Source organism: Anguilla anguilla, chromosome 1 (assembly GCF_013347855.1).
Source record: "Anguilla anguilla isolate fAngAng1 chromosome 1, fAngAng1.pri, whole genome shotgun sequence".
Lineage (NCBI taxonomy): Eukaryota > Metazoa > Chordata > Actinopteri > Anguilliformes > Anguillidae > Anguilla > Anguilla anguilla.
The window spans coordinates 40837422-40861927 of record NC_049201.1 but is presented as its reverse complement, the minus strand read 5'-3'; the positions used below and the strand labels follow the sequence as shown (position 1 = coordinate 40861927).

General features: G+C 39.0%; 1 protein-coding gene across 2 annotated transcripts in view; it reads right to left on the bottom strand.

The window, feature by feature from the left end:
- Positions 1-24082, bottom strand: part of LOC118226487 (protein FAM83H-like) — a 34281-nt gene extending 10199 nt beyond the window's left edge. The window contains exons 1-4 of one of the 2 annotated variants that reach the window (XM_035416164.1): positions 23844-24082; positions 11719-12199; positions 8794-8958; positions 1525-1649 (exon numbers count right to left, since the gene is read on the bottom strand). In XM_035416164.1, the coding sequence (XP_035272055.1) occupies positions 1525-1649; positions 8794-8958; positions 11719-12162 (734 nt within the window). In that variant the 5' untranslated portion in view covers positions 12163-12199; positions 23844-24082. Of the gene's footprint in view, positions 1-1524; positions 1650-8793; positions 8959-11718; positions 12200-23843 lie in introns of those variants that run through there. The other variant, XM_035416172.1, reaches the window with a different exon arrangement.
- Positions 24083-24506: the final 424 nt, after the last annotated feature.

Below are 24506 nucleotides of genomic sequence, written 5' to 3'. Positions count from 1 at the left end.
CTTTAATATGACACCGTTGGCGCGCGAATGAGTACATATTTCTGCTTAGGCAGAGGACGTCAGTTGACTAGGCGGTCCTTCAATGTGGCCCAGGACGCATTTGTGTTCACACTGCTAAAAGAATGTGGCCATATGCGACCCAGACCACCTATGAATGTGGTCTGAGTGATCGGATCTCAATGCGTCCTCAATGCGTCTTGGGTGCGTTCACACCTGTAGTTAGCGCTGTCCACTTGTGATCGGACCATCTAAGACACATTTTAATGCCAGGTATGAACAGGGCCAAAGTTCTTGCCATTCCTTAAAAGCAAATGACATGGTGTCAGCAAAGGAATGTTGAAAGCAGCAGCCTACAGACATGAAGGTGGCTTATGACAACGCAGCATTTTTATCTATACATTTCTCTTTGCATCTCTGAATAGGATATTTAGGTTCAGATACACCACTTGTTTCGAATTTACAGACAGAATTGGAAAATTGAGTTTTAGATGAGTGCCTGGTTTCAAAATGGACACATTTCTTTAAAATTAGTATCTTCCCATAAAAACGGCAGGGCTTAACATGGATTCAATTTTAGACATGTCCAGGCCTGCAGAGCAAAGCAAGAAAATGCCTACAGCCAAGGCTTGCCTTTAAGTGAGCACAAAAAAGGAGTAGGAAAGGTCAGAGTCAGGCATGACAGGACAGCTATATCTCCTATTGGAAGACTTGACACTTAATATTCTGCTCAACTTCGTTCAGGTTTCAAAATTTTGCCTCTGACCCACTCTACCTTCTCACCCCTCACCCAGCGGACCTCCCACCGATCCCTTGCTCCACCTCTCTGTGCCTGACTCATTTGCCAAAAACCCACCTTTTACCAACCCCCCTCTGAGACCTGAAATGAAAAGGACACTAGGAATAACCAGTCACTTAAGGATAAAGCTGATGAGAGTGCCTGAAACATCACACTAAAACAGTATTAAAGGATAGCTGCTGTTCAGAGTAAGCCTAATCAATAAGAGAGAAAGGTTATTTAGTGATCTGAGGTGGAGAGTACTGAAGGTGGGGCTGCTGGATGGCTCATTCAGTTAAGGCACCACATTTTGCTCGGACTGAATCCAGACCATGCCAATGCCAACTGTGGCTGGAAGCTCCAGAAGGCTACACCCAATTGGCAACTGCATCACCCAGGGAGGGTTCAGCTGTGGGAGGGTTCAGCTGGTTCATTCTATTGCTCGCCGGCATATCCCTGCTGTTTGAACGGGTGCCTGTGGACTGCATGGCAAAGCCACATATGACAGGTCTTTATTTGTTTGGCTGTGGTCTGCAGTGTGAAAAGAAACAAGCTGGTGACACCACGTTTTTCGGAGGAGAACCTCGGATGTCTTCATTCTCCTGATTAGGCAGTAGGGACTACTGATCATGGCTGTCGTTGCAAATAGAAAATCGGCCATTCCAAATTAGGGTAGGAATATTTGGCCATATACAGCACCACATTGAGATGCCGGTATTTTAAGACCCAAAAAAAAGAGAACATTTTACCTGTAATTCCCACTGAGCACAGCCTTGCAGTCCACCAGCAGGAAGCGGTCCATCATCTGACCCTTGAAAGACTTTCCTGTCCGGCAGAAATAAGTGGTGCCCGACACAGTCCTGATTCGCATTAGCTGGGGCACAAATACACATTAACTGCAGCAGAAATATGCACATTAACTGCACATACAAAAACATTAAATACACCACAAACACACACAGGAACAGCAATACCTACTGCACAAACATGCACACTAACTGCAAGAAACACATGCACACTAACCAGCACAAACATGCACACTAATAGCAATACTTACTGCACAAACATGTGAGTGTGAATAACCGTAATTTGACTGGAGCAAAGAGCGGGTTTTCATAAATGATGTAAAACAAAGAACACGGGGTTCGTATTGAGTATACTAAAAACGGTGTTCGGTCACGTTAGCCAGTGGTTCTTTTCTATAAGTTCATACGTTGTTTGGAATATACTGTCCACTTAATGCTGTTGATCTTTATCAAAAAAATTCTTCAAAGAAATAAACAAATGAACACAAAACAGCAAGTAAGACAACAGGAAGTAATTCCATTATTAGCTGTTGGTGTTGGCCTACAAAAATCACAGCCTTGTGAGCAAGGAGCGGAATTTCATTTCACTGAACTCTGCTCACATACTCTGGCACAAACACTAGCAGTGCAAAACACACTAACAGCAAAACAAAGAAAATATTAACTGCAGCACAAATATGTACATTACCTGCACACAAAGAACATGAACTGCAACACAAACACAGCGCAAGCCAAATACACACATTAAAGGCATACTATTCAGGACTTTTTTTGCCTTGCTGTGGTCCTGTGTAACAATCAAGGAATTCTCCTCCATCTTCAACCTGGCCCACTCACCTCAAGTACCCTACATAAAGTAGCTATCTGGACAGCTAGAGGTAATGTTAATACCTGAAATGTGAAATGAGCTACCATGAGCGAAAGAAACAAGGCAGATTTGATTATAGCTTAATTCCATTATGTTGTACGTATTGCTTAAAGTGACTGTAAAGGTAAATCAGTGAATGACTTCAGCTCTGAGCGGTTGGGTCCAGGTCTTTCAGGACATCATGGAAGACCTGACGTAATGGCCAATAAATGTATTCGTCTCATTACATATCTCCTCCCATAGTCTGAGGGAAATAAGAGTATTCTCTCCCTCTAAGACAGCCTCTTTGAGTTTGAGCAAAACACTCTCAGAAAATCATTGTCTGCATTATCAATACAGATAAAATATTCAATCTCCTTGCAGGTTCATTTGTTAAAATGAGTTAAAAGATGGTAAACAGCTCCAATAAAGACTTCTAAAATTAAATTTGGGTACTTTACCAACAACATTTCTTGTAAAATTGCACAGAAATAATTTTTATATATCTACAATTACAACAATATATCAGAATTAGCATATTATTACTAGCATTCATAAAGGCTAGCATGGTTGGGAGATTGTAAGAACAATATGTCTTATAATTTCTCTACATTCATAAAGACTAGCAATGTTCAGAAGATTGTAAGAACGATACATCTTCTAATTTCTCCACATTAATACACTTTAAACAACAGATAATTATTTTGTTAAATATAACACTCAACTTATTAATCATACTACTTACAGCCATATATCTCTCAAGGCCAAAGAAGAAAGAAAAGCCCAGACATCTTATCTTAAAAATGAAACTATTTAATGGTCACAATGCGTCTTTTAATAAACTTAGCAACAATGAAACTACGTAATGTTCCTACAAAGTGTCTTTCGTACCCTAAGGCTATATACTAATTTAAGCTATATATTAATATTTACCACAAGAGGGAGCCAGCTGCTCGTAAACAGTGTCAGTTAAACGAAGGTCAGTAATTTCAGCGCAGAAATATACATTCACATTGAAGGTTTATTTGTACCAAAGCATGTGGTGTAAATATTCTCAAATATTCGGAAGTTGGGTACAGATTATTACTAACTGTTTACAGTTACGAGGTAGGCTACAGCAGGCTATATGTAGGGCCTCATATTTTGTGATTCGCGGATGAACTGCAGATAGTATCACAGAATGTGGGTTAAAAGGTGAAATTTACACTTAAACGGTATACTTAAAGCGGTATACTTAGTAAGAAGTAGAACTTTCTGAGCAAAAAAGACGCAATGAGAACTGAAGAACAAAAACACGCGGTGTGTGTTCTCACGGTGCAGTGTGCGACGGCCTCCAGGGAGAACTTTTAGAAAATGTCTTTCTTGTCCTCCGACCTCCCCCTCTTAGCTATTGGTCCGAATATAACATGGTTGGTTACGTCACGGTTGAGAGTTCAGAGGGCAGACTTCACATGCTAATGTACGGAGAGTCAACGCCAATCTCTCTTCTGTAGAGATGGGATTTCTGTGAGTTCCCGCATGTTTGATGAATGGTGCTACTCGTTTCAGCAAGTCATCAAAATGCCTAGCATACATTTGGAAATAAGAGAAGCGGACCTCCTCGTCTAAACTCCGCATTTGCCGAACGTACACACAAAACTCTCCATTCTCCGTCCTACTCTGATTTAGCCTAGATGGCAAACGTACCATCTCCTTCGCCTTTTTTTCTTCTTTTGCATAGCTAGATGAACTAAAGCCACTTTAAACTCCTCTCTCTGTCGCATTTGTGCTTCTATCACCGCCGCCATTGTTGTTTTGTGTTGTGATCTCACGTAGCCCTTCTCTTTATACATTGTGGTGGAAATTTTCTAGATCTCCAAGTTCGGTGAGAAGAGTCAAATAGACTTTCACACAATATTCAGTTCAAACGTTTATTTGGCCAAATAGGAGAGTTCACACACAGGAAAAAAAAGGTTTCTGCATGAAGGCTCTCTGAATACTAGAGAGCCTTGTCTTTTATATGCTTATAACACTTCATAGGCATGTCTTGCTTAGTTCCCTTATTGCGTGAAGCAAACAACACATCTTTTATGGGAGGGGTGAGAGGTACATTTGTAATTTTCCGTTCACTCTTTCTTATTGCTGTGGCTAAGCATAATTTTTCTATCACAACATCCATGGCGTAGCCGCGAGTGGTCTGGGTGAGATTCCAGCCCCGGTTAATAGCTGCCTCGTAATTATTCACGCCCCAGCGGCGTGGAGTGACATTAAACGGTGCGGTGTTCTCACTGATTATACCGACAATGGTGTCCATGGACATGTTCACCGGTGGTTCTCAATCTTGAAGTTCTTTCTTCTTACTGAGTATACCGCCAGCTTAAATGGGAATGCCAAAGAACTGAGTAATCTTTGTGTAAATTTTAAAAATTGCACTTGGTGCTGGTGAGCATCAGGGATATGCGTTGTGTATGCGTTTGTTCAGCTACAGGTGTTTGTTTACTTGTGGGTGGACCACTTAGGAGATGTTCAGTGGGAAGGTGGGGTGGTGGGGTGTCTTGATCATGCCCATACAGTCCTGACGTTTTTATATGGCTCTTGCTTCCACTGTAACTGATCCCAAACCACAGGCTCTGTAGCCACACCCACCCCTCCCCCAACAGAAAAAAGCACCACACCCACACATTTTCGGATTACAATTACACGTAAAGGAGCACAAATTCAGTGAATGTGCATAAGGACAGGGATTGCCAGTGCATCATAGATATGTCTTAGCATGGTTATTATGTAATATTTTCAAGGTAAAAATCCTGCACAGTATGCCTTTAACACGCATAAACAACAAACTTGACAATACGCTGCATTCAGTCTGACAGTATAGACAATCAACAGACATAAAAACTAAACCAAGCATATGCTCTTTCTCCATCTGTAATATCTGAATTCCTGTCTACATACCCAAATTGCAGCTAAACCATTGACAATGTTTTTCAGAAATTAAACGAGCACTATTCCAACATAAGGCTGCCTATGTTTTCCTTCATTTGTTCAATATGAACCTAAATTCTCTTATTTTGTCTACCTGAAACTTCACATTAAATAGATACATTTGTACGCACCTAGGCATATACAATGCCCACCAAAAATGTGATATGGGTAGAGTGAAATTGGTTATTTTTGCTAAATACTTAAGGTATCTGGATTTTAGATGAAAAGATAATATGGGACAAAGACTGTAAAAACAATCAGCTTTTATTTCATGGTAATTACATGCGTATATTTTACCATTTTATAGAAACTGATTTTTGTGTTGAGTCCCCCCCATATAGACTATATAAAAAGGGTTTTGACTTCCGCACATGAAAATTGTGCACAACAAAACGTACATGCAGATCTTTCATATGTCGACTGACACAAATAATGACCTTGGAAGTCCAAGAAGACTGCACAATAATACCGCAACTGACGGTGCACAGCATCAGTACTGGCACAAATAAATACATTACTCCTTTAAAAATTACATGCTCTTCCTAGTTTCAAACTAGGCCTATTATGTGCAAAGGACCAATAATCAGCACAAAAATACAAAATATCATCATGACATTATATGAGCTTCAGTACTTGCCTAGTGGCAATATATATATATATATATAATATATATATGCATATTCTTTCCTGTTTGCAGCACCTATAGTGACATTAATAATTTTAATACTGTAGAGAACTACTAGATCTACTACTATTATTTCTAAAAGTTATACTAGCATCTGTAAAGGTCATACTGCCTGACTAGCAATGGCATTCAAGTTACCATTTGTCATAGTCGGTTAAAATGGGTAATGTGCTTAAATGCAATTGGGCTCTGCTGAGCATTTAAACACATTGGGCCTCATTCATGACATTACAGGAATTTAGCAGACGCTCTTATCCAGAGCGACTTACACTTTTTTTTTTTGTTTTACATCATTTACAAAACTCTTCTTAAATTCTTCTTACTTTCGTTCTTAATAAAAGAAAAACCAACACGAGATTCATGAAACATGCACAGACCTTTGATTTTGTACATCCAAGGTGTGTCAGATGATGAAACCATATTGTTCATATATTTAATGTGTGCGCTGATTGTTCATGTTGACTGGCAAAGGGAAACACCCCAGCAATCCCACAACAGGCATGTCAACAATCGTGTGCAAACATTGTGTCCTCTGCTCTCCATAAACTTATCCGCACAGACTCTAAAGATGCGCTCTCTCCCCAGACAAGGCACGATTTGACAAATAATCCAAAAGCGGCAAATATGCCATTTCTATTTCTAGGTTTGGCTGCACTTGTGGGTCTTTATCATTATCAATTATAATCATTTCTATTCTGGATATATTCCCAATACGGTTATTATTGTTAACTATAATGAAAATTATGTTTGAACACATTATCAGTAAACAGAAATAAAAATAAAAACAGGAAACTGAAACTGAAATCAATATTAAAAACGAAAAAATAAAAATAAAAAACTGGTGAAAAAGTTCATTCAGATAGGTTAGTTAAAGGTGCTATATCTAATTTTTTAAATAATAAAAACAGGCATCCAGAGAGCTGGCAAAAAAAATGCATTTGTAATTTCAAATATAGGCTATACTACGGTCCATTGTGTTGAAGCCTGTGTTTATGTTGTGTTTGTGTTTATATTCGCAGCCTCACAAAGATGCATTTGTCCCAAACATTACTATGGCATGAAATGGGGGGGGGGGGCTATTTATAAAAAGTTCTGTAATGTCTAACTAAAATGAACTAAAATGTATAGAAAGACCACTGTGGCATTTGGCACCAAAATCTCACACCAGCGTGACACCCCTGGGAGGGAGATGCGGCAGTGCTGGGGAATACCGTTGGTTGCCTCATGGAGAGAGAGCGAGTGCACCCAAAATAAAATAAGCGCCATCTTTACCCTTCCCTCACATGGATTCCAGGGCAAAAACAATTAACTAAAACAACAAACTAAAATAACAAACAAAAAAGAAAGCAAAACAGAGCAGAAACTTTTCAGTTCCCTGCTTGTAGTTGGCCAGATTTTCACCTGACCAGCTCCTCCCATTTTCAGTAGCGGTTCACTTTCTCAGTCTTGTGTTCAAATAAACAAAACTGGAATTAAATGCAACTCAAATAAAGAAACGTGCTCTCGGTGTGAGCTCCCGGTCTCGGCCCCAAACTGTGGAGAGCAGCACACCTTTAAGCACTTGGGCTGATTAGCTAACGCAGCCCAGGTGCATGTGCTCTCTCCACCAGCCGGCGCAGCTGAGACCAATCCGCCTCTCCGGCGGACCGAATGCCACAGCCACTTAAAAAAGTATATATATTTCTTTTTAAACCTCCTGTTGCCACCAAGCCTGATGCCCAGTGGAGTCAGGCTTCTCCTGCATTACAGCATTGATTCCTGCACCCACAGCGAGCTAATTTCATAAAGATTATTTATGCAAAACAATTCTCTTGAAATAAAGGACACAACTGCATCAATTTCAACAGCTGTATTTCTAAATTATAGAATTATAGCATTTTGTTATATATGCTAATGGAATATGCATCAAGGCATAACACAGGCACACCAAGGAAAGTGCTAAAATGTGCAAAACAAATCAAAACACAAAATGAAAAAAGTAGTTAAAGTGGTTCACCACACTCCTCTCTTCCCCTGCTCAATTCCACAGAGAATGCACGGCTTTGGTGGTTTGTGTGAACAGGGATTGGCAACAAATTGGTCAGATTTCACGCAGTTGTCATGTAGTCATGTAGTTTATTTATAGTCTCAATTTCAGTGATAAACTGAAAATGTATTGGAGGCACTACCTTTGCAGAGGTATCTGTAACTACGCCATTTCTGTACAGTAACTACAATGCCCCCAATTATTCATCCAGACCCTAAACTCTTTATCAACTTTGTCACAAAATTGCAATGAATGAAATTTGTTTGTTTATTTGTGCAAAATAAGTTTCAATGGTGCTTGATCGAGAAATTCATATCAAAGTATCGGTCATTCAGTTGCTGAATAGCATACCGGAGGATAGAGTGACACATTCACACCTGCATGAGTACAAACACCTGTTGCCTATTTTCTGGTGGAGAAAACTGCCTGTATTTCTTTATAGCATAGTATTGAACATTTACTGCACTATCCCACATTATACAATTTACTGCATGTTTCCTAGAACACAATGCAATATACTGCACCCTTTACCATTGTACAGACTATATACTGCACATTCTGCCACAGTAATTCAGCATACAGGACTTCAAACTAGAGTACAGACTGCAAGTACTGATACAACCTATGACTTGTTTCTGTGGTTAAATAGTTAAAAATGAATACATTTTATTAAAAATTGCAAAGACTCACAGGGATCTTCTCCAGATTGACTTTGCAGCTGGCGACCATAGCACTGAAGTAGTGTGCATTCAGCTCGTCCAACAGGATGTAAACGGCAACATTACGCATAGCAGCATCCAGGAGGTCCGCAAAGATGTCAACATCCGTGAACATGTCCATTACCACACCAATTACCTAGCACACAAATCAGCATAAACATGTAATCACCATATGAGGTACCTGATACACAGAATTTTACAGCATGGCCATATGATTGTTCACATTCACAAGGCCCTGCTTAATATGAAAGCAAATTGTATATAATCTGTCTGTTTTGTTATCTGAGAAACTGCACAAGGACAGCGATATCACTAAGTATATTTTACGTCTATGTCCAATTGTGATCACAATTCTGAGCCCATTTGTTTTCTGCAACATCCTGTCAATGTGGGAGGCTACTGATTAGTGTTGTTTTGTTGCTGGGTGCTTTCTTCTTTTTTTTTTAAGCCAACTATCTGTTCTCCTTTTTTTCTTTTTAATTTTCTGTACACTACTCATCCAACAGTTTTTCAACCAGACCTTGGCCACAAGCTTCAGTGAGTATGGGATTGCATTAATTTTTTGTGTCAATAACTGGAATATGTTTTGAGATATTTACAATTTAGTATCAAAACATTTCACATTGATTAACATTGACGGAATGTTCAAAATCTGAACAACACACTTGCAGCTGACATCATAATCGGCCACTGCAGCTGCCATAGATACAGTCTCTTGCAAAGCATCTAACAGACTGGCAAGGTGAGTAATGTTAGCAACATCAATGCTAATTCAACCCAAACTAATATTCGTTTTCTGTTATAATTCTTTCCAGAAACCATTTGTATTTCAGAACTGCCTTTTTCAAGCCAACTTAAGTTAGTGCTTAAACCTTCCTTACTTTACCATAGTTTTTTGCAGACATATAGGCCTAAATACATACAGTGCAGTCTGTAAGTCCTTGGACAGTGACACAGTTGTTTTTGTTTTGGCTCTGTACTGTAGCACATTGGATTTGAAATTAAACAATGAATATGAGATTAAAGTACAGTCAGGGATCTAAGTGTATTTACATCCATGTCCAGTGATCAATGTAGGAATTAATGCTCTTTTTATACAGTTCCCCCATTTTAGATGACCAAAAGCAATTGGGCAAATGAACAAAAACTTAAATAAAGTTGTCATTTATTACTTGGTTGCAAATCCTGTGCAATCTATGACTGCCTGAAGTATGCAGCCCATAAAGATCTCCAGAAACCAGGAATCTCTGCTCTGCAGCCATCATCAGGTCCTGTTTGTTTCAGGAATTTTTGCCTTCAGTCTCATCTTCATTCCTGCCGTCTGCCCCTAAAAATATCCTTGGTTGCTTTAGCAGTGTGTTTGGGGTCCTTATCCTGCTGCAAGGTAAAGCACCATCCACTGAGTTTGGAGGCACTTGGTTGGATTTGAGTAGATGTTTCTGTGCACTTGTGAATAATAAAGAGAAAAGTAAGCCAGTTCCAGTGATAGGTATCTATGCACAACCCATAACACTACCTCCACCATGTTTCAACGATGAAGGGGTGCTTTGGATCATGAGGAGTTCCTCCGCTTTTCTCTTTCAATAACTTTGGCGCAGGTTACTACTGATCTCTGTCCATAAGAGTTTGTTCCAGAAGTTTCTAAATTAACTTTTTGGCAAATTCTAACCTGGCTGTTCTGTTCTTGAGGTTTAGCAGTGGTTTGTAGCTTGAAGTGAACCCTCTGAGGTTATGCTGGTGTTGTCTTCTCTTTATTTGAGTCTTTGACACATCTATTCCTACATCCTGGAGAGTGTAACTGATCTATTAAACAGATGAAATGGGGTTTTTCTTCACAATCTTTCTTCACAATTATTCAATCATCCCCTACAGTGATCTTCCATGGTCTACCAGGTGGTTTGCTATTGCTGAACTCACCAATGCATTCTTGCTTCTTAAAAATGTACCAAACAGTTGATTTTGACACACCCAAAGTTTTGGCTATGCCTCGATTTTCGACCTCATGATGGCCTGTTTTACTGACATTGACAATTCTTTGGTTTTCATGTTCAGATACAACTGCAAATCACCCCAAATGCAAATTCCACACCTAGAATCATCTCTAGAGCCTTTGTTAGCCTTTGTTTAACAATAAAAATTGTGTCACAGTCCAAATAGCCTACTTATGGGCTGCAATGTATGTCCAATTTAAATGACTTAATATATATTGTTGCTTCTTTTGATGACATGGTTCATTTCTTTAATGTTCCATTTTAGCTCAAGGCACGAGGTTCAATTGGTTTTCAGTCCCTCAGTAAAAGAAAGGCTGCATTCATACTCCCTGAAGCTTTAGATAATAACAAAGTGGTGAAAAACTTAACCCATAAATGCCCAGATTTTTCCCAAAGATTTCTTACATAAGCATCTGTAGTCATCCAAAAATTTTCACAGATGGAAAAAAAGTGGTAGAGACTTCGGCAACTTCAGTTGCCCACAGACTTATACGGGTTAAACACACAGACAAAACAGGACAAAAAACTATATATAGACAAGGTGTAATAAAAAATGGTGACAGATTGCATCACCACAGCGTACACACATGCTAGTCCTCTGAGAGAAGCCAGCTGAAGTCATACAAAGGTTTATGTTTATATAGTTCTGTACTAAGTAAAAGTTTTACATCCATAAAGGCGGCTTCATGCGATAAGATGGCTAGATAATTCCTCCTTTAATGCTACAGACCAGAGATACCTGACCCACAGAGGAATCAGTAACATGCGCCAACCGAAACCCTCGCTGGGTGAAATTATTCTCTACTGTTTATTCTCTACTGACCCGTGTAATTCCCAGCCTCAGTCAGGACTGGGCAGGCTAAGGACTGAGTTCAACTGTGAGCACATGACATGACATGACCTACCTGTTCAGCATTACTGATTAGCCTGCGGGCCTGCTCCTTGATACTGGGCATGTTGGGGTCCGAGGGGTTCACAAGCATGGTAACCTCAGTAGGCCCCAGAAAACTGTGATGATCAGGCCAGCCCAGGTCCAGAGATGGGGCCTCCAGGTCAGAGTGAAGGGGCCAGTAAGTGTCAGAGGACGCATTGTCCCCAGCCTCTAAGTACGGCAGCGCTGGCGGGATGTTCTGGCTGGGGAGCTGCACTGAACGCCTAATGTGGTCCACTTCTGGCGGACACAGGAAGTCCACTACATCTGCACTCTGCAGGAACTCATAATATCCCTGTAGGTCCTCCTCCACCAGAGCGTCGACGGCCAGCCGATACTCCTCTCGATAATGGGGAGGTAGGTAGTGAGGGTCCAGGGGGTTGTCCCCCTGAGAGGAGCACTGTGAGCGGCGAGCCATGACAGGAACTTGTGGGGGATGGGGAGAGCGGCTAAGCCTAGAAGAAACACAAAGGAACAGTTGGAGAATGTATAATGATGAATATCCATATGGAATACAGCTGGTCGCACTGCGAAAATAAGAAATTCTTTGAATATATACAAAGTTTAAATGCATATCAAGTCGATTTCCACCTGCTTCTGTTTTACAATACTTCACAAAATGCAGTCATCTTCAAACATGAAAACATTCTGTGGGCAAGGCCCCCCTTTCATTATTATTCAGACATTTTCCCCCCTTCTGAAACCTTGGGGGGGAAAAGCTAAACAAATCCTGAGAATTAAAAATAAATAATTAAATAAATAAATAAATAAACCACAGATTTGTAGAAGCCAACACATGGAATCTGATGATACACAACACAAATTCGAAGGTTACATGGTTTGTTTGAAAAAAAACAAAAAAACTTCACAATAAATCTTGCACGGATAAGCACTTTACCATAGCACACATTGCTACAATTTACATTTGCCTGATTTTCCATATTAGTATATCGGCAAAAATAATCATCTTTGAACTGTGGGAATCAATTTTTTGAATGAATGCTTTTCTTCAAACCATCTTCTAATGCACTCCTGATATGATGTACACCTTTGTACACAAGGTATCACAGAGCTGTAGACTGTGATGCACTGTGTTTCGTCTTGCACAATTCGCCAATTTTTCATATTTACAGTACCCTAATGGTGAGCTTAATGTAGCAATGCTGACTATGCCCCTGAGATGCCACCTAATTTTGTTCAAAAAGAATGAAGTTCGCCACAAACATACAGTAAGAAAAACAGTGTTTCCTCTTTCTGTTAAATTATTTATTTATAATGATTAAATCAGTTTTATGAATTGGCAACTTAGCCTGTGGTACGCTTGTTGGGAGCCAGGCATGGTGGCTCCACCATCTCAGAAACAGCTGCCCTCCTGGGATTTTCATGCACTAGTTACTAAGATTTAGAGAGAATGGTACTTTAAACAAAAATCCCTGGAGTGGCAGTTTTGTGGGCAAAAAGCACCTTGTTAATGAAAGGTCAGAGCAGAATGGGCAGACTAAAGCTAACAGAAAGCCCCAAAATGTCAGGGGTGTGCAGAAGGGCATCTCTAATCACAGAACGTATCAAACTTTAGAAGGGGATGTGCTACAGCAGCAGGAGAGCATGTTAAGTTCCACTGATGTCAGCTAAGAACAGGAAGATGATGCTACAGTGGGCACATGATCACCAAAACTGGACAAATTAAGGTTGGAAAAACTTCACCTGGTCTGACAGATATTGATTTCTGCTGCCATATGAGAATCAGAATTTGCCCAAAACAGCATGAATCCATCCTACCTTGTGGATTGCATGGACTGCATTTTATATAGCGCTTTTATCCAAAGTGCTTTACAATTGATGCCTCTCATTCACCCATTCACACACACACTCACACACCAACAGTGAAAGGCTGCCATGCAAGGTACCAATCAGCTCGTTGGGAGCAATTAGGGGTTAGGTGTCTTGCTCAGGGACACTTTGAAACCTTGTGTCAATGGTGCTGGCATAATGGTGGGCAGGAAGGTGTTCTTGGCACACATTATGCTTCTTACTGTACAACCAACTGAGCATCATTTGAATACCACAGTACACCTAAGCAATGTTGCTGACCATATGCATTCATTTATGCCCAGTCTACACTTTTTCCCAATGGATACTTTCAGCAGGATAATGCGCCATGCCAGAAAGCATGCATCTGAAGCTGGTTCCACGAACATGAGCGGCTTTAGTTTACTCCAATGGCCTGCACATATGGAGGACAAAAATAAAAATAAATAAACAAATGCAAGAAAAATGAATAAATGAATGTACACAGAAATAGATTAATAGATAAAATCTGACATAAATGGATATTTCTGCATTCATTTATTTCCCTATTTATTTCTTGATTCATTTGTTTCTGTACATATTTATTTAGGCTATATCTGTATTTCTTCATCTATATGATAATGAAGGGGCTGTCAAAGTATGTAATGTCACTTTTTTGATACCTGAGTGTATAGCTTGGTTGATGCTTGAGTGCATTTTTAACAACTTTGCACATTTCATGTTACCATATATTTCTATTGGCAAGTCAATTAGGGCATCTGCTTTCTTCACATCAGAGGTAATTTTAAAACAATCGATTAGAGATAGATTTATTTCAGCTTTAACTCACTATATCAGAATTCCAGTGGGTCAAAAGTTTACATACACAGAGTTGACTGTCTCCTTAATCAGAGAAGATTCCAGAAATTGATATAAAGACTTTTTAGAAGCTTCTGATTAGCCAACTGTCATAATTAGGAGTTCATGGGAGTTAGTTGGCACCTGTGGCTGTATTTAAGGGCCCACCTTTAGATGCACTGCCTTTTTGCCCTTGATACCATGAGAAAATTCAAGCAACTCAGCCAAGACCTCAGAAAAAAAAATGTGGACCTCCACAAGTCCAGTTCCTCCTTATGAGCAATTTCCAAACAACTGAAGGTACCATGAGCATCTGTACAAACAATTGTGTGCAAATATAAAAAGCCGGGGACAACACAGACATTGCATCGTTCAGGAAGGAGGCACAAATTAACTCCCAGGGCTGAATGAACTTTTGTCCGAAAGGTTCCACTGAACCCCAAGACAACAACAAACAAACTGGTGAAGGAGTTGGAGGCATCAGGTACCAAAGTATCTACATCCACCATTAAGAGAATCCTACATCGCCATGGTCTGAAAGGCTGTCATGCAAGGAAGTAGCCCCTACTCCAAGATCGGCATAAAAAAGCCAGAATGAAATTTGCAGGTGATCACCAGGACGAAAACCTAGCCTTTTGGAGGAATGTTCTCTGGTCGGATGAAACAAAAATTGAACTGTTGGGCCATAATGATCAGCGCTATGTATGGAGGAAAAAGGGTGACCCTTTTAATCCGAAGAACACCATCCCAACTGTGAAGCATAGGGGTGGCAGCATCATGTTGTGGGTGTGTTTTGCTGGAAAAGGGACTGGTGCACTTCAGAAAAAAGATGGCATGACACCTCATGACAGCTAGAAAGTGGCTTAAAAACAACAAAGTGAAAGTATTGGAGTGGCCATCACAAAGCTCTGACCTGAATCCCATAGAATTTGTGAACTGAACTGAAAAATTGTGTCAGAGCAAGGAGGCCCACAAACCTGACTGAGTTACACCAGTTCTGTCAGGAAGAATGGGCAAAAACTTCGGCAAAGTATTGAGAAGCTTGTGGAAGGCTACCCCAAGCGTTTGCTTCAAGTTAAGCAATTAAAAGACAATGCCACCACATACTAACAAAGTGTATGTAAAATTTTGACCCACTGAAAATCTGATATAGTACATAAAAACTGAAATAAATCTGTCTCTTAGATATTATTTTGAAATGACCTCTTATGGAAATAAAGTAGATACCCTAATTGACTTAACACAGGAAATATATGGTAACATGAAATGTGTAGAGTTGTAAAAAAAAATAGTTTGAATGTCTTTAGCCTAGGTGTATGTAAATTTACAATTAGCCTCAACTGTAGGCTAATTGTAAATTGCCTTTTAGTGACTTACAGACTGAATAGTTTTGATATAGAATTCTAGCTTGCTGGGATTGCTAGCCAATCAAAAGTGCAGACACACCCCAGGTAGGGTAAACCTAATGCAGTTTGTCACCTGTCACAGGTAGCGACTATTTTAATGTCTTGGCTTTCATGATCTGTATGGCTCAATGTCAGTGTAAAATACAGCTTTGAAGCTTTTAATGGATTTGATCCTAGCATTGTTTGAAGGCTAGCCAGCTTGTTACATAATTACATCCGCTGCTTTCATGGCTACAAGCTAATGTATTCGGTTTCATCTGATTTTACTCAAAAATGTACTTTCTTTCATTATCTGTATATCTGAATGTCAAATTCAGACTAAAAACAGTTTTAAAGGTTTTAAACAGAAGATGACAAGGTAGCACTGGATTTTTACGTCATTGGAAGATAGCCAGCTTGTCACCTATCACTAGTCATACAATTGCATCAGCTGCTTTCATGGCTACAAGGTAATGTATTAGTTTTCATCGGATTTTAGACAGAAAATGTATTTGCTTTCATGATCTGTATGTCTTAATGTCAAAACCAGAGTAAAAATTTAAACGCAAAATGACAAGGCAGCAGCGGAATTTCGGTTACCGAGACCCAGCCCAGTGTAATAACCTATAGTTATTTTCCCGATCTCCCTTACACTAATGCCTGTAGCCTACTGGCAAGAAAGACTGGCTAACACAGCTGACAGTGTTAGTACCGATTATTTACTCTTTCGCATGGATATTTGTTCCAGTTACCTGCAACCCAGAGGTCGACCCTGTAGTATTTAGCAGTTTGGAGGAAGTGGCTCTCCACCTGAATGTTTTGCTCCAAAATTCTAAATACGCCAGATCAGTTGAACGGTCTTCTCACATACTGCCTGTGGAAGCCGTGGAGAGTTATTTATTAGCTGTTTTTTCTGTCCACGATATTGCAACTCTTTTTGGGGTTGGTGAGAGAACAGTTCACTGTCAATGGTAGAGCATGGAATATGGTGAATCTGAGATCTTAGAGTAACAGCCCACCATTCTGGTTGATCAGATATCTGAACTTCACACTCTTTTTCTCCGCACCTGCCTGCACCAACCTCCTACTCTCCCTCTCTGGGCTTGGCTGCTATGCCCGAATGTAAAAGCCGTGTCCCCTCATTATCATATGGAATAAATAAAAACGAAAATAAATGTATAGAGTAATAAAAGAATCAAGAAATATATAGGCCTAAACACAAAAATAGATGTATACAGAAATAAATGAATCAAGAAATATATAAATACGGAAATAGATGTATACAGAAATAAATGAATCAAACAATTAATAAATACAGAAATAAATGCAAAAATACCCATTTATGTCAGATCTTACCTATTTATTTAAAGGATTTAGGTTTGGGGCGTTTAGCCAATATTCTGTGCCTGTCTTTCCCTATCCAGTGTCTGTCTGCCCTGTCAGTGAGTTTCAGCTTGCAACCCGATCCTTTTTTCCAATGCAGTTTAGTCACGTTTCGCATACGTTTTCATAATTTTCAAAACTGTTCCCCTTAATTAATTTTAGCAGTTAATTTAGCAGTTTTTGTGACCGATTGACCTGTAATTCAGGCACAGGTTAGTTGACCGCTTTGGAAATCTTTTAGTTGTCTCACGTTGCTTTAGAGCTCACATACCAAAGTTCTTTCATCAGTGACTACTGCTAACTGCCATTCAACTTAATATGACTGGCTTATGCAGCTACCTTTGCTATTATGATATAGTTCAAAGTTGAAGTCCTTTTTCATGTGGTATTTCTGTTATTTTGTCCAAACAATATACTTCCCATATTTAGAGTGGATTGTGTGCTAAATGCCCTTTGTGGCTTGTTTGTTCTGCATTTTTAAACCCACTTTTTTATTAGAGCCACTTTTATTAACCGTTCATTCTATTAAAAGCACAATACACTATTTAATAATACTGACGTCATCTTTATTTACCATAATACTGTTTAATCTCAAACAAACCACAAAGTCTTCCAATCAGTATTTGTGCATTGAAATAAACCAGAAACCCATTTAGCAACACAATGTACGCAGTACAGTAACTACACGTTTTTGGGTAGGCATCAGTCGTAGTAGTCGTAGTAGTGATTTGAAGTGCATCTTGTAGTTGTTTCTCTCAGGTAGACCTGACTTCAGAAAGCTGTCCAAGATGAAGGCAACCAGTCTCTCCCTCCACCACTGGTCTGAGTTAAAGATTACTTATGATCTGTGTTGTGCTGGTGGTTGGGCCATTTGTGCTGGTGAGGTAACTGTGCAGCATCGAGCATGCTTTCACTAATGTCCCTTTCCTTGTCTGAAGAAGTCTTAATGGCATGACCAAGAATCCTCCACCCTGCAGACAGGATTCCAAAGAAGATGGCTCTGTACGCTTTTTAGAACTAATATTTGAGGATCCCCTGGTAATTGTAAATGTTTGAACTTGTGAAAAACACAAAGTTGTGAATTAAATTTGGTGAACGAACCATTCACACAACTTCCCCACCTTGTCATGTTGGCACTTCTCATTGAACAATCTTTCTTGCTTGCTCTCCTTGATTGTTGTCAGTGTTTCATCGGCAGAAGCCTTTAAACACCAACAATATGCTGCCACATCTTCACTCAGTAAGTTTACAACAAGGCACCCAACATAGCTTGGCTACTCATTGCAACTGTTTACCGAGTATAGGTATTAGGATTTCAAATATCGAACCACCATGTTATTCGACAATCAAGACAACCAAGTATGAAAATTAGCATTTGAATGTGAAAGTTAAAAAGGCAGCGTGTGTTTATTGTAGCTGTCTTCCTTTCAACTCGGGTTGTGTTAAACCAAAAATAAATCTCGCCATTTAGCGTTGAAAACGCTAGTCACTGGGTCGTACGAGTTTTTGCTATGCTGTTACTCGACAGACAGCACTTTAATTTCCTCACTAGTTCCTTGATGCGATCGGACCACATCTTTTCCTCCACTGGGAATAAAGTGAATAAAAAGAGACTGCAAATGGCCTCCTCACAAGTAGACTGAGGCAAACAACCTGCTGGCCTGACACCGGCAAAATTTTAATTCTTAACCAGTCTAGTTTTACCCATTTCTTTTTCCATGCTAGCAATTTGGGAGTTCTTGCATTTTGGCAAGATAATGTTAAAACAATGCTGATCTTAGGTCCCTCTCCAAAAGCTCCTGTTTTAGCAGTTTTTAATGGCACTTAATCGTTAATATCCATATTTTACTTAAACAAAATTATTATGCATGCAAAAAGTTTGAAATGCTCGATAATTTTATTATATCTGAAGGTATTTTAGGAACATATCTATTTTCCACATTTGACCCTTTTTGCTGTATGCATACTTGCGTAGCACTTATGTCAACCCGATTATGAAAGTGTTCTCTATATAGATCTTAAAAGCAATCTCAGATTTTCATGTTAACTTTTCTCCAACTTGATGGTTCATGTTTATGTTCAAATAAAATTTAAATAAGCTAGTTATGTCTCTCTTTGTATTTGTTTACCGTCTTGTGGACAATAACGTGATAACACGGATCGATAGTTGGTGAAATTCTGGCATTTAATTCAACACTTAAAATGGCAATATATTTATTTGAATACTTCATTTTCACAAAGACTTCATTTTTGGCCAATCTTGACAGCCCTAATGATCAGAGTAATACTCATACAGTGAGCTGACATGGAGATCATAGTGAGTGCTTCTATTTCTCTGGCTAACCCTTGGTCAATCAGAGCAACGTTTTACATTTTCAAGGAGTATGTAGCTAAGCTGTCAGCACCATTATTTTCACTACTTACAATAGAAGAGAAAACTCACCCACATTTGGCTGGTGTTAATTTCCCACCCTAATTGCAATCAAACAATATTTACATGTAATGGTTCAAACATTTAATAAACCACAATAGTGTAAACTTTTACAAAAATATTTTAACCCTCATGTTTGGGGTCAATTTGACCCCAGTCAGTTTTTGACTTAAAAACAATCTAACCTTATTTTTCATGTTGATACTATATGACTTTTCCAAATTTAGTGGGATTAAATAGTAAACATGTAATAAAAAATAATGTTATGTTTTTAAAAATCCTGCACCAACATTGTATACAAAGGTGTTGTGTGGGGTCATTTTGACCTCAGGTTCTGCAGCTGTATAAAAAGTAAGAAAATATACAACCTTCATTTTTATCAGATTTTTTTGTGGATGATTCTGGTGGCTCTCTCATACAGGTTTCAAACCTTACCCTACCTCTGGCTCTTAAATGAGAAGCTTCTCAGATTTGAAATATTTAGGGATGAAAGGCTAATCATTTGGAGGACATTATGAAGGCAGCTCACAAATGCCAAAACCTTTATTATATAATTTTCTGTCGTCTAAGCCATTGGAGTCGATCTAAACCCAAAGATGACAGGCGGCATAACATTTTAACATAATAGGAGGGTTAAAAAGGTTTAATCCTCATTATAAATCGTTGGTCCACCACTTGTTACCAGGCAAGTGGTCTGGCAACAGAAGTGAGTGCAGAAACAACAGCTCTTCGGTGCCCTTAAATTGTTTCAGGTGAAAATTCCAGCATCACCCTCTCATCATCAAAAGCAGCAACATCACCCACTTTAGTTACAGTATTCCCTAACTAGCCTAAGTGTACTGCTATTTGCAAATGTGTATGCCTTCAATTGCTCTAGGACACAAGGAGAACTTACGCCTAATCAATGTTTCCAATGTTACTGAATCCCTTTAATATATGATGATGCAAAAGTGTGTTCATAATTTTATTCATTCACTCAGCTGCATTAGCAGTACAGACACATCACTGCTAAACAGGCCAGGGCAGAACAATTTGATGATCATCAAATATGTACACATCAAAGTTACTCAGCTGATTCAGCTGGAGTTACTCAGCAGAATGATATCCCAGCATAACTCAGCTGGAGTTACTCAGCTGATTAGTAGCAGGCCGCATGTGCCCCAGAGTTGGTTCTAACCACTGCAAAAAAATAAAAATAAAATCATTCAGCATGCCAGTAAGATCACTAAGCAATGCTAAATTCAGGATGCAAAAGTCACTGCTTGTCTTCTAGCTGTGCATATTCTCCATGTTTAGAGAGACCTCTAAAAGCCTGTGCTGAAATCGGCTTGCTTTCCTCCTTGGCCAAATTCCAGGTTATCAGTGGGCGGGGTTAAGTAGGTGTTAGTCATGTAACAAAAACCTTAAGTCGAGTGAATTCTTTCCTACATGTAATATGTAAATGACACTCCTGCCCTTTTGTGCGGGCAAGCTAAGTTAAAAAGGCCTAAGCACTGTCCCTTCTCTGGATGCAGAGAAATAGCCTACACATTTTCACCTGGAACTTGTCACAGAACGCACTGGACTGGCAAGTATGCCTACCATTACCTAGCGACAATTAAATAGCTTTCAAGCATAGACATGTAGAATCCAAGACTTTCTTTACTTGGGGGTAATGTCCGGAGTTAGAGACTGCTGTAATATACAGAGTCTGAGAATGTTACAACGTTATTACACATTGAATGATGTTCAGGTTTAACTATACAATGGTAAAGCCTAATTTATGTTTCTTTCTTTTGTTTTGTCTGGTTCAGTAAGGTTACTGCTCTGTCTCTAACCTAGCTAGCACTGAGAAATGGTCTACATATGACGTGTCTTACAGATATGAATGTTAATGAGGCCAGGATATACGCCCACCCTCTCCTTGTCTGGTCACAATAATATAATAGTGTTTTGTAATATAATATAGTAATTGTTATAATTGGGTTAAAAATTTGAAAAAAATATTAGGAAGACAATCAGTTGTCACTTCCTTAAAATATAACCATAATTTGAATCCAGTTGCCTGGACCTTTAAAAAAATGTCTTGCAAAGCAGTTCAGTGACTTTTATTTTCATTATGTGCAAAAAAAAAAAAGCATCTGGTAAAATGACCAAGTGACTGCTAAATTTTTTCTTCCACCAAACACAGTGGCTGGTTTAACAGAAAGTTAGTTTCGGGACCCTGTGTTATCCCCCTGGATTTTACCTTGGTATTTTCAATGTGTTTAACTTCAGAATACATTTCTCTCATGCCATCTGTGACATCAGAAGCTGGGCGAACAGGCTGAACTAGATAAGTCGTCACCTCAAGAGGACATAGCTCTTGAGGAATGAAATGAATCACAAAAGAACTGGACAGAATAAACATCCCAGTTTTGCTTGCAAATTGTGCTGTACATCTTTGCCTGTGTTTGGTGGCAATTACAAATGGCAAAGACAATCTGGTGGCCGAAAAAAACTAAATACTAGAGACCCAAGCATACAGTGTTGGAACCTTCTTGTTTTTGTTTTGATTATTATTATTATTATTATTATTATTATTATTATTATTATTATTAATTGTAAGCATCATACCATTTTTTGGTCCTTGCCTTCAAATTATTTTTAGAGAGTGAATTACAAAGGCAGCATTATGTACAGCACTGAAGTTATGCATACAATTTACTGTCAAAGAAACTATGTATTTATTTATTATCTTGCAAGCTGCAAACGTTTTTTTTGGTTGTTTGGCAACCAATCGCTGTATATACTACCTTTGATAGTGAATTAATTATTCTAATGAGAAATACACAGTACTTTTTTAAAATCCTTTTTCTCCAGCTTCTGATGATGCAGGATGTGTGATTGTTCAGTCCCTTCAATTTCGTATTTACCAAATGGCAAACAGGACTGGTTAAGAACTGTTATTGGGCTAATATAATCGTTACAATGTATACAGAACACATGTTCTTCATAAAATTTATTCATTCATGTTTTTTTAAAGTAGAACATTCACTGATTTTTTCTTGTTCACAGACTTTCATTCATTTTGGAAATGAGGCCTCGTACCAGATATTTTGATGGACTACTATGCAAAGCTGCAAAAAAAGACACCGATAAAGGCTGTGATTATTGAGTCAACATAGCCTACATTTCGAGAGGGGAAAAGACACATTTTTATGCCAATTTCACATTTTGTTGCTGAAGTGCAGGTAAATGGCTATCCTAAACAGGTTAAATGGCATGTTCACAGCAATGTGAAGGCCAGTGGAAACCAACCCTGTTCCTGGAGATCTACCGTCCTGTAGGTTTTCATTCCAATCCTGACAAAGCAGACCTTATTCAACAGATAGAGATTTCATTGAGCTGCTAATTAGTAGAATCGGGTGTGATAAATTAGGGTTTAAATGAAAAGCTACAGGATGGTAGATCTCCAGGAACAGGGTTGGTTAAACTGGCGTAAACAATAATTGTTTTAATTCCTTGCCTCTCGTTACTCCGTGCAGCATCGTGCCTTCCTGTTTGTTTACTTGTAGGTTTGTTTTTTTCTTTGTCAGCCTGGCATGACAATTTTATGAAAATAATGTAGGCAGTATGATTCACTACTTTTTACCATAGTATTTTCAATGCGTTTAACTTTAGAATACATTTACGAGTAGAATTAGTTTTTGACTTTTCATTCATGCCATCGGCACCAACAGAAGCTGGGCGAACAGGTTGACCTAGCCAAGTCGCCACCCCAGGAGGACAATAGTTCTTCAGAAATTAAATGACACCCAGACTCACTTCTAATGTGCTCAAGTAGGCCTTCGCTGCAATTTTTTCAATGCTCAAAACTAAGGCAACACAACTGAACGCATATGACATTTGGTATGGACAATCGAGGGCCTTTCGAATTTTACATTATTTTTGCAATACGTTAAGCCATTATAAATGTAAATCCACGGCAAAAATCCAATGAGGCTCTAAATAAAATGTTAATTAAAAGGATCATTCTTGACAGCTAGAAGTTTGACAAAGTTTAATTTTACCGCGTGCAAACTTCGGACGAGTGCTCGTCAATGTTTGTGTACATCACAAAGCAGGTCAAATAAATAATATTGTTAACTAATATAGTAAACAAACCCAAGTTCTTAACGAAACGGGCAAAGTTTAACACTTCGCGATGACCGTTTTCTGCTAAACTTCGCAAAGCTAACTTGGCTAACAATTCGTTCAACACGCGACCAAGTAGTACTTCTCAGTTTGACTTACCATTAAGTATTCTGCTACGTGTTGTTAGATCTTATTTCCTATCCAAATAGCTATTTCCCCGACGTCTTCGCCCAATGAATTGGTCACGGTGTACAACATCTTTGCCTGCCTAAGAACTCCACCTAAGGAAGTTAAAACCCTTACAAAATAAGACAGAACCAGTTTTTGTCATCATCAGAACTGTTAAAAGCGAAACCTTTCAGTCGTCAGCTGGAGAGGGCGGTAGTAGGGGCGAGGTGTGTTGAAGCTCAGGAACATTAGCCTTTTCTGCGCATGCGGAACGTAAAACCTTCCCTTAGCCCCTGAAGCTGACATAAAAAAGGAGCTAATTTGATAGCCAAATGAAACTTTCTCTGTCATGCTTTGATAATTATTCGGAAAGGAATTAAAAACTGTGATTTATTTGAATATATGAGAACTAACCAATGAATAGACACAACCCTTGCTCTCAGGTTAAAAAAATACATTTTATTTACTTCATCTTTTTTTTTAAAACATTGACGTTTCAGCCCTATTGTCAGGCCTACATCAGAATGCATAAATGTCTAGAAAGGACAGACTATGTATCATTAAGTTTAACTGGAGGATCCTGGCCGCAACACATATAATTCAATATAAACAGCTAAAACATCTAATCACCTGCATAATGTGTACTAAATCCTC